The 11,674-nt window shown below is 37.7% G+C and overlaps 1 protein-coding gene across 1 annotated transcript; it reads left to right on the top strand.

Annotated features, from left to right (window-relative positions):
• Positions 1-1,464: 1,464 nt before the first annotated feature.
• On the top strand, positions 1,465-9,959 carry c18h5orf15 (chromosome 18 C5orf15 homolog). Its single transcript, XM_088441494.1, has 3 exons — positions 1,465-1,607; positions 3,835-4,628; positions 6,774-9,959. The coding sequence occupies exons 1-3, from the start codon at positions 1,490-1,492 to the stop codon at positions 6,906-6,908; spliced, it is 1,047 nt and encodes a 348-aa protein (XP_088297620.1). The 5' UTR covers positions 1,465-1,489; the 3' UTR covers positions 6,909-9,959.
• The last annotated feature ends 1,715 nt before the right edge of the window (positions 9,960-11,674 follow it).

Here is an 11,674-nt window from a genome sequence, read left to right as displayed (position 1 = left end):
TCATTTTTGCTTCATGTTTGTTTTTATTTTAGATTTTTTTAGTCACTTATGTCCCTTAAATTATGACAGCAGCCCTTTCTGATTTTGAACAGCTTCTGAATACCGTTACAAATGTATGCTTTATACATTCATTGAGCCATTTTGGATAAGATTAAGATTTAGAATTTGAGAATAATTAATTTGATAAATAATGGGTTGGTCGGTTCTGCATATTTGGAGCAGCTAATTTGTATAAATCTTTTCATGGGTTTATGGGCACAATTTTTATTATCGCTTGAGAGATTATGTTTCTTCATAAAGTCTTTGAGAAAACAGTTTTTCTAGAATATATTAGATTTGTGCAAGCAATGGCATTGGCCTGCAATTTGTCACTAGATGTTTATCAGCTCAAAATGACTTTTGTGGTTTTCATTTCTGACGATAAAATGCCAGTTTTAAAGGACTGGTTACATATATATGTGTTGAGTTGCAATACATTTTCAGGAAAATCTTTTGTTAATGTCACATCAATGTTAAAACAGTCTGTGGACGTTTTATTTTATACTTTTTTGGCAAAGTTTAAAAGTTATTTTTCGTTTACGGCATACTCCTGTTCTGTTGTAGAAGTTCACAATAATCTTCTCTTAGCTATTTTTGTATTCACTAAGTTTAATTCTATATTTCTTATAATTTAGCTGATATGCTTTGGTTCTAGGGGTGGCACAAATTCCAAATTACCCTTAGATGTGTTTGAGAAGGTGAATGGTTGTTTGTCACTGTGTGCCTTGTGATTGGCTGGCTGGCAATTTGTTCAGGGTTCCCATAGACAGCTGAGATTTGCTGCAACCCAAATGTGGATATGCGAAAATGGATGGATCTTTGGTTCTAGGTTTTAGAAAATTTTTATTCAACAAGTTTTTCTTTTTATGTGCATTTGCTGTCATCAATGGATTTTTTTTTTAAAATCTTCCTAATAATGGCTCTTATTGGACAATGTTTATTGTATAGTGAAATTACAGTTGACAAAAATAATTGGCATGCAAGGTTCGGCTTTTCTTTTGAATATATGTCACACCAGTTTTGCTTTTGTTGTTCCAGTTTATGGGCAGCGACGGCACATTGTGTTCTTTTTCTTAATTGTGATGTATAGTTTATTTACTTAAATTTTGCATCATTATAATTTTGTAAAATTGATTTACATCATTTGTGAGGTGTCCACATTCTAATCTATGTTCAATTTGATTAGTAAATATGTTATCTATTAATGTGGCTGTATCTAGTGAGTTTCATAATAACAGCAAAAATTACTTTAATGACACTATATCACTATAATGACGTAGCACATAGGGTGGTATCTCAATCAAGATCTCAAGTATTCTATTCTTGTAAATCAAATACAGTATTTTCTAATCATTATTTGGCACACACAATGACGTGAGATATGCGTATTATCGCGACATAACCTAAGACACGCCCCTGTCTCTTCTCACGCCCTCAGCCATAAACCAACATGGCGACGATAGAAAGAAGCAGGAAGAGTTACTCTCTCTGTTTGCTTGGTGTCTCCTTTCAGCTACTGCTTTTCGGCGGCGTCTTTTCAGCCCCGACGACAAATTCCACTTCGAAAGGTAAAATTGAATTTTCGTCATGTGACGGCTTTTTTTTTCCAAGTTGAACTGAACATCACGTAATGTTACGTTGCTAGCTGAGCGCTGCTAGCGCGACGAGCTAGTTAGCTGAGGTGATTGATTGCTCACGGTCGGGTGATTTGCTAATAATTGTTACTTTGTAAAAAAAAAATAAAATACAATTCTAGGGCGATGTGTTAACAATTAGACCTCAACCGTCTCCTGTATGGACGTGACGTCGCGAGATCTTCTCGCTCGACGTAATTTATGAAAAGTTTATTTATTCCACTGCTACGGGGCGGATTTTGTTTTTGTTTTTTCCCCTCACTCATTTTAATTATTGTCACTGTTCTGCTTTTCTCTAGTCAAATACATTGCAATAGAATCTCACTAGAAAGACTTTCCCATTTTGTTAACCTTTCGTTTAACTGTTCGAATCAAATTAACCAGATTACTATTAACCAGTGTTACTATTCCCATTATTTCAGACTTTTATTTCCTCAACAACATAGATTTGGAAAATGTCTTCATTTACTGACATCAATAGAGTTTACATCAAAACAAATATTCAAAACAAGTGAAATTATAAAACATGTAAATGAAAATATATGTGAGAAACGTAAACGCCTGAAAAGTATAAAACAAGCAGAAAATGTTTTTAAATAAGAAGTTGAGCGTGAAAAAAGTAAGCACAAAAAACAAGCATTAACTCAGAAACAAATAAATTCTAAACAATTATAAACCGCTTGTTAGTTATTTTCCACGGTCTATTAAACTTGTTGAATCTTTTAGAAAACATTGTTATCGTTGTTGACATCCTCATTGTCACTAATATGATAATGTTTATGTAATTTTAATCAAGCTGTTGAAAGGTTTGTAAATTTTTAACTTTTGAAAGGGTCTGCTGATATTATCTCCAAGGAAAAGAAAATGTGCTTTTGCAGTAGCCCCAAACCGTGTATAATTGTGCTATGTGTGTATTCTAAGCTTGTGAATGCGTGCAGTCATGAGGTTTCATCATCCCGCAAAGCCCTCCATTTCACTGACTGTTTATATGCTGTCTGTGTATGAATAGATCCTTTTTACTTCAAATCCACAGTGAATACTTTTCTGCTGGGCAACACCTCTTAATGGAATGATATTCATTTACAAGCTAAAACCGTGGTAGCAGTCACACACTATTTGTTCTGAATGGACGTTTGTGATCATAAACATATACAGTACATGAAAAATGTGTAGCCCCCACCACCATGATCATGAATTGTATCAGACATTATAACGATTTTATAAGTACTTAAGCAAGAATTGCACAACCGATCAAAACTACTAAAATTTGCGGTAAATCCATACCATATCTCCCGTTGAGTTTAACCAAGCGGATTTTTATTTTGATGGTGATGGCGCAACACTGTCAATCGGTCGATTCATCCATTTTCTTATCCTCACTACGGTTCCAAGTGTGCTGCAGCCTTAACACATCTGTCTTTGAGCAATATGCGGTGTACACCGAGAAATGGTTGCCATCCAATCGAAGGGCACACATAGACCATCAACCAATCACACTCCAAAACACACCTACTAAAGGGAATTTGAAGTGTCCAGCATACCTATCTACCATGTATGTTTTTGTGAATGTGGGAGGAAATCCCACAGAAATTTTCAAGATATGAGATCAACACAGAATGTCCCCTGGGAGAAATGCATGGATGTTGTAAACATACCGTTTTTTACTGCAGAACAAGCCTGAAGAGAGATGCTTTCATTTGGTAGATTCGGTGTGGTCATTGAACACTTTTGCGTGGGCTTTGAAAATGTCAAATTTCTCTGAAATGTCTGGCAGTGAATGAGTTCACTTAAAACAAACTTTGGGGATAAATGTGCTGATATCAGGCAACAGTATTCAGCCCATAGCGGCTTTATTTTAAGATATGAGGTATATCTTTTGGAGGCTGGCGATACCAGCAACCAAAACTTAAGGTTAAAAACAAATTCAAGTAGGTCCACCTCTGCAATAGCTGGCTCAACAGTGCGGCAGTTTGACACATTTGCAACATTTTTTATGTGTTATGAAAAAAGGTGTTCACATGTTTTGTCATTGTGCTAAATTGAAATTTTAAATATCAAAACTACAGTTACTTTATCAGTGAGTATTCAAAACGTGAATACCTGCACTAGTATCAGTCAGGCGTTATTACATGGTAGTTATTTTTTATCTTTATGTTTGTAGGTGAGGCCGCCATAATAAACTTGACACAGAGTCCTCCCCAGACCACACTTAGCAAAAGCACTACTCAGACAGATAAAAAAGTGGTGTCGACGCAAAACGAAACTGTACCATCCAGCCTTCCCAAGATTCCTAGCACGCCACCGGTTCAAACTGAGGTGCCAGAGATCAACCCCATCCAACCCAATATCTCTGATGGCAGCCAGCCAAAAACTGGTCAACCCAAGGCAGAGCAGAAAGATGACAACTCAGCGGTGATCATCGGTTCCTCGGATACCGAGCAAACGGCAGATGATACAAAAGGTACCGTGCTCCAGGCGGCAAACGCAACGATGCCACCTGCCGTTTCTAAAAGGCCTGCAGTGTTGGTGCCCACTGCCGACAAAGCCCCCAAACCCACCGACCCCCCTGCGGAGGAGACCACCATTTTCGACCTAAAACCCTCCGAGGTGCAGACCACGACCGGCATGCAGGAATTAGAAGCAGACCAGCTGCAGCCCGCTGACAAAGATATGGAAGCTCATCTTGACCCAGACGACGACTACGATGGCGATGAAGACGACGACCAGGGCGTATACGCCGAGGCCATGTATCCTTTGGACACCAACGAGGATGAGGCTAAGAACCAGGACCAGATGGTTATTCGACTGGAGACGCCCGGCGTCAAGCAGGATGTCAACTACAAGATGCCAGGTGTCTACAACGCTGAAGATGAGGACTCTCACTTCTTCTTCCACCTGGTCATCCTCGCTTTCCTGGTGGCCATCATCTACATCACCTACCACAACAAAAGGAAGGTCAGTGGCATCTTCCCTCTGCGTTGCATTTACATCAAATCATGATTGGTATTTATAGAATCATATCTTAAAATCTGCACACATGAGGGCCTATCAAGCGCTCGATATTACACCATCGGCGCCTCATGCGCGGATGCCACTGCGCTATGGTCATGAGTGTCAAACTGGTTTGATAAGTCGGGGATGGGAGACATTGACGAATGACTATTGTCCACGGCACAAGCCGTGTGAATACATGTCTGTGGCTCGCCTTTTAATAACAGTTCGTTGGTCCTTGGCAAGATTACACCAGCCTTTAATGATGTCAGGTTAAGATGGGCATCGAAAATCAGTGTGATTGCTTTGGTATTGTTTGCAGTTTTTTGCTAATGATTGTTTATTCGATATCAGCCGGGACGTATAACGTAGTGCCGCAACTTGCGTAATGACACAGTAGTAGCTATGGCACATAGCACCTTGCGTCACAAACTCCCAAGGTTGGATGAAAACAGGGCAACTTGCAAAGTCCATATGCACGGACACACAAAGCATGTTGTCACTTTATTTTTGCTTTATTTAACTACTGGATCTGTTTTGTCCTTTTAGCTTGTTCTACCAGAAGTGCAACAGAAAACACAGGACGATGCGCTGATTGTCAGTTGTGAAATTACCATACGTTCAATCACTGATTCGGGGCGCTACAAAACAAAAGAATTTCACTGACGTTTTACTGTACCGTACCATATTTCAGAAGTTCAAGCCGTGAGGGCTAGTGTTTTTCTCATTTCAAATATTTGAGTTTCCCAAAAAGCTGTATTTTTCAGCCCAAAATTCCCCATTCATTGGCAGGGGCAGAATTTCCCCCAAGGTTGTTTATCATTCATTTCAACCGCGGCTTCAGCATGACACGTTTATGACACTTCTACAGTTTTGCCATTATAATACCCAGAGTTGGCCAACTTACATTGTTTTGCTGGTCCCACATTCGTCAGAGCCCCTCCCCCTTTCCGTTATTGTCGGTCTGTCATTTTCTCAAGCCAGACGAAATTGTAATTGACGGTTCGTCAGTCTGTCAGTGTGTTTTTGCCCAACCTTCCGCCACAACTAGAGGGCGACATTTGCCTTTTTTTACTGGTCTGTCATTCGTCAGGTGCTGGACTACTCCTGTCTGCACTCACCGTAATTCTTTTCTCAGTTTTAGCACTTACACTTGAAGTTAACGCCAGGTCTGTGACTCTACAGTTACACTTCAATCGAAACACAACATAGTAATATAAGTGTAACATGGAAACAAAGCCAGTTAAGGGGTTTAACCTTAAGATATCATAAACCACCATGTTTATTATCCCACATCTGAGGAATGCAGGGGACAAGAGCGCAATTAGCAATCATGTCCACTGGGTGGTATTATCATACTTTACATGACACTGAAATGAATGTTGATTCTCATTTATAACTGCCTGCCCTAAAGACGGTTTCATTATTATTTGTCTAAATTTCATATGTCACATACACTACAGGTAAAACAAAGTATTGCTGGGTTTAAATTTACAAAAAATGTCTCGTTTGTGGGCAAGCCGGCATATTAATAAATGATAGAAATGTATCACACACTAACATACGGTAGTTGTGATAAGATATTACATTACAGTCATGTTGGCGCGAGCGCTGGTGTCTTGTGTCTCATATTATATGCCAACATTGTCGCCTTTTGTATGTGGAGATTTCTCTTACGAAAAAAATACCACAGACAATATTTTTCCACCGAGGTGTTTCGTAAGCTAAATTTTCTGTAACAAGACGCGTTCGAATGTAGGTAACACTGTATAAAAATGCTTATTTCTTTCAATCTGCATGCCAAAAATTCTGATTTACCAAACATTCATTATTTTCCCAAATGAACCTCCCACAAAAAATACTCATTCATTCTCAATGACATGTAGTTCAAAACAGGTTCATACCATTTCCATTGCAAATTCTAAATGTTCACCCCATTCAATCACTTATGTTAGCCTTGCCACTCTGTTTCTCCAGAAATGTTTGTCTAATTTATTTTTTGTGTTTGTTATATAAAATACAATCACAACTACAAAAACAATTAGGTTTGTTTCAAAAGTTTATTTAACAATATTTGGTTCTTAATCGTGGTGATGTCCTTGTTGTCAGATCCTCCTGCTGGCTCAGAGCCGCCGCTGGAAGGAGAGCCTGTGCTCCCGCAACATGGTCGAGTACCACCGGCTGGACCAGAACGTCAACGAGGCCATGCCGTCCCTCAAGATGACGCGTGACTACATTTTTTGAGCCATCGCGCTCGGAACTTATGCGCACTCTCACTTGACTGGCCTAGCGCCGTCGTTGCGGTGGGTTGCCGCCTCCCCCTTCGTCTTCGTACAGAAATTTTGTAATCATCTTCCTCGGGAGTGTTTAATTTAGGTTTTTGAGCCGTTTCCGCCTGATATGTTTGAAAATGAAATGGCACCAAATACTTTTACGTAGGCGTTATCTTCTTATGTCCTCCTAGCGGCCAGATGCAGCCGCGCAGGACTTCTGGTCGGCTGCCTCTTTCTTTTATGACTTCGATGAAGTCGTTGTCCAACAACCGCACTCACAAAGTGCACTGTCACGGCGACTCCAAATTTGCCCTCATGTTGATTTGCAGCAACCCCACTCGAACAAACTACGGGCCACAAGAACGCGAATTTCAATTAAAATTCAATCTAAGTAGAAGAGCATGAGTTTACTATTTTCACCATTTTCCTTATTGATGTTGACATTTTTTTTTAACCCGTGAACTGCCCCCTTGTCTAAATTGTTTAACACATTTGAGTCTCTGTATTTTAAGAAGAGTGTCTAACTTGAATCAAACTTTGTTGGCCCTCTCTCACAATGTAAAGCTAAAAAAATCCACCAGGTGGCACTGTGGCATTAAATGCTTGATCACTTTCACCCCATCAACTCGAAAGCATCTTTTTTTTTTTCCAAAAATTTAATAGGACTGTTTATATGTGGTATCTCTGATAGAGGCCTTAATGAACAAAAAAAAAAAAATGATTCTTTTCTAATCATTCCTTAAAACGGTGCTGGACCAAATAGTTGATTTGTCAATGTATTATATGTGCAGCAACATTAGAAAAATTAAATTGAAACTGCTTATCTGCCATAAAATCAACCCAATGGGGCATTCTGGATGAAACTGTTGAAATGATAAATCTTCATCCATCCTAGTTTATGAATAATCTAAAACAAAAGCTCTCTGATTTAAAATGATTAATTTTGGTTAAAAAAAAAATCAACTCAAAATTTCACAATTTACAACCATGATACCAGAAAATCCTCAAGACTCAAAGCAAACCCGAGGGGCAGTGTTGATGACCGCAATAAATAAAGGATCTTGATTATCAGGTCGCACTTTTACTGGTGATAGTTCTTTTGAATCCCCTGATGAAGAAGCGTCTCCTAGCTTGATGCAAGCTGATCATCTACACAGCCACCTCGTAAGAAGAAAATGCAAATGCACCTCACAAAAAGTTTCCTTGAAGTCGACCGAGGAATCTCCTGAGGAGTTTCACCTTCTGGCCCAATAAAAAGCGCAAGAAGAATCTGGAAGCATGAAGCTAGGGACGGACTTAGTGTTTGCGCGGTGCAGTGTAACTGCCCATCTACGCCGCCAGGTGGTGCTGTGGCGCTTATTGTCAAAGTGCAAGGATTAGAAAACAAAATCAGCACAATGTTTTATATATATATTTTTTATTCGGGATAAAATATTTAAGATATTGTTCATGTTCCTCGTCTATTTTTTTTTCAGCATCAAGCGGTCAAAAATGTTTCTAGTTTGAACAAGGATTGATGTTTTATTTTCAGGCTTGGTTGAAAAGGCTTTTTTTCTTAAAAGGATACAATTTAAGTTGAACAAATACAATTCTGGTAGAAGATTATCTTATTTATAGTCACCGCATTGAGTGTGTGGGGGGTGGGGTTCTATTTTCTCGGGGGCCTTTGCAAAAAATAATTGAGAAACACTGCTCTAGGTGAACAACAACAGATGCTACTTCTGGGATCCGAATGTGTGACAACACTATGCAAAATCATAGTTGTATTTTGTGACGTTTTCATGAGTTTTGGGTCTGTGCAGAGTTTGCGCACCCAAAATGTAACATTTACAATTTGCGGTATTTATCTAGCTTGACACAATATTTTCCTTGTTGAAATTAACATATTCATTATTTTGTGGCACGATCCAGTGCCTGAGATATTTTTGTTGCACTTCTTCCTAAATTGGCAGTCTACACATTTTTATCTACTTTTTATGATATTTGTATGAAATGTCATACATCAGTGCGGGCCCCTCTGGGGGGGTGCGAATGACCCCAAGGAAAAAGATTAGTTTTTGTCATGTGGAGTGTCATTGTAATAAAATAAGAACTCTCATCATTTTATTTATTTAATTTTTTTTCTTTTTAGTTTCAGGCACTTCGATGCACTTGGTTATCTTTTTTTTTTCTGTTTTAGACTAAGCTGTAAACCATATAAACACAAAAAATCTTGAGGATAATAAATAAAGTTGATTTATATTGATTTTTTCTTTTGTTTATGTTAAGAAGGATACAGGTTTAGCATTACAATATTTAGAGATAATCTTATTTATATTCATGTCGAATGGTGGCGTCGTGAAAAGTTCTCTCAAAATATAATTGAGAAGCACTGTCAAACATTAACCTTTAAATGAAATTTCGAAGTCAATATACGCTTTGGGGGTAAAATAAAAATAAAAATTCTGCTTGTAACTCATCCCAGGGCAAGGAGAAATCCATTATTTCCCCCCTTGGTGGGGTAATTAAAGGGTTAAATGCCTTTTGAAGCACACCAACTGCACACTCAAACAGGAAGCTTAACATTAATTTAAAATAACTACAAAGTAAAAATCAGCGATAAATGAAAAGATGGTAACTGCTCAAGGAACAAATTAAAGTGAAAAAAAAACTTATATTGAAATAAACGCAGAGTTAGAAGAATATGCAATGTTTTTAATACTATTTTTTTTTAGTTCGCTACTTCTTAAAATTAATAAAATTAAGTTTTGTTTCCAAAATCGTACCACAGATACCTTTCCAAAATGGCTGCGGAATGGGTATGCATGCGCAATATGGCTTGCCGTCTTCATCCACTTATATTTTTAGGCTGATTTTTGATTGCGACTTGTGTGCTTTTTGTTGGACGTGGATTACAAAGTTATCCAGACCCTTTTGCCACCAAAAATACATTTACTTTTTGCACTGTGGAAATGAAACGCTGCTCTCGCAACCAACTGTAGAATCAATTTTGTTTTTGTCAATAAAGCACAAATGACGTTAACATTTTGAGCGCATGTGTTTTAATTGTGGACGGTTTAGTCTGACGTCATGGTTTAGGCCATCTCACTTTTCGTCGCTTGGGGGCAGTGTTACCCCACGAGTAAATGAACAGGTGAGCTCAATCAGGTTGGCTGATTTCAGATCAGAGAATTCCATTTTAATCGTCAAAACAAACATTTGCTGCCCCTGTAATTGAATAAATAAACTCAGATGCTATCATTTTGTTGCAAATTTCACGACACCAGCGGTAAAATGAACTTCTAATGATGTGAAAAGAAGTAAAACCAGAGGAACGTGGTAAACCAAGCTCTATATTGCATAGTACACGATTCATTCAAGTTTTAGGAACTTTTAAATACAAACGTATGTGCCTAATTTTGGACAAACAATGTAAATGTTTAATAAGTTAAGTACTTGTTGTTACCCAATATTTGGATACTTCTTTAAACCGTTTATTCGAATTGTGCTGCTTTGGTTTCAAGAAACTGAGATTGAATTTAATCTAAAAATAATGCTCTGCTGCTGTCTTGCGACACCTTTATGTCAAGGAACTTTTGAAATGTCGGGTTTGATATTGACAAATAATGGCAGTAACTTGGTGTCAAAAATATGTTAAATTGACTTGAGGTGTATCATTCAGACTATAATAATGCATTGCTGGCATCGAAAGGTAACTATAAACTTTTATAAATGTGGATGTCAATCTACTGAATGATTTTAAAATTCACACTAGGCCAGGCACTACTGGTTATATAATATTTTCTATACATCTTAACGTTTGATTTGTTTTTACGTTTGTGGGCGTGCACGCTGAATTGCTCAGGTGATATCAGCTCTCTTAAAAAGAGCAAAACATGACAGATTTTTTTTCTTAAGATGGTTGCTTCCCCCTTTTGAACAGCAACCTACATCAGCAATAAATGCAATTACTTCAAAAATTGCAGATTGCCAGTGGCCAATTTTCCTCCTCTGTTGTAAAACTCAAATTATGGGTCATTCCACAATTGGAGGACATTTTAGATCCCACAATTCAATTGTTAAATCATCCAATCCTCAAATGAAACAGTTCAAAAGGAATTTATGTGTCTTTCTGTTTTTGGGTATTATTTGTTTCATTCTGCGTCTCTAAAATGGATGGAAGAAACATCACGTTTTAAATAATATTATTCATGGAACGCATGTTCCACAACATGCATGCAAATAGAAAATAAAAATTGCAAATAGCATGCCTGCTTATAACAAACTGGGTCAATTTCCCCCAATTATTTTTTCAAAAACAGTATTAAAAATAAAAAGCTGCTTTAGCATTTTCTGGCTTCATTGCCTCGTTAGCAAGCAATTGTAGACACAAAACACATTTTGACAAATTTCAAAAATTATTACATTTTAAAAAGCATATTGAACTACTTGAATTGATTGCTTTATTGAAGAATCATGAGTACTTTCACGATTTAATATAAAATAACCCCAGGGGTCTGCGAACCCAGTTTGAGAACCTCTGATTTAAACGAAAATAGGCTTCAATTATTATTGGAGTTTGATTCTTCTAAATATTGGAATCTGCCAAAAAAAGTCAATATCTTCTGCCGGCCTTCATTTTTACAAAGTACAGTATTTTACGCACTATAAGGCGCACCTAAAAGCCCTCATTTTTTTAAAAAGCTGATAGTGCGCCTTATAATCCGGTGTGCCTTCTATATGGATCAATATTGAGAT

The sequence above is a fragment of the Hippichthys cyanospilos genome, chromosome 18 (genome assembly GCF_059441005.1).
Source record: "Hippichthys cyanospilos isolate Australia breed blue-spotted pipefish chromosome 18, RoL_Hcya_1.0, whole genome shotgun sequence".
In the NCBI taxonomy this organism is placed as follows: domain Eukaryota; kingdom Metazoa; phylum Chordata; class Actinopteri; order Syngnathiformes; family Syngnathidae; genus Hippichthys; species Hippichthys cyanospilos.
Note: the sequence above shows the minus strand (reverse complement) of the source record. Positions and strands in the feature narration are given on the sequence as shown.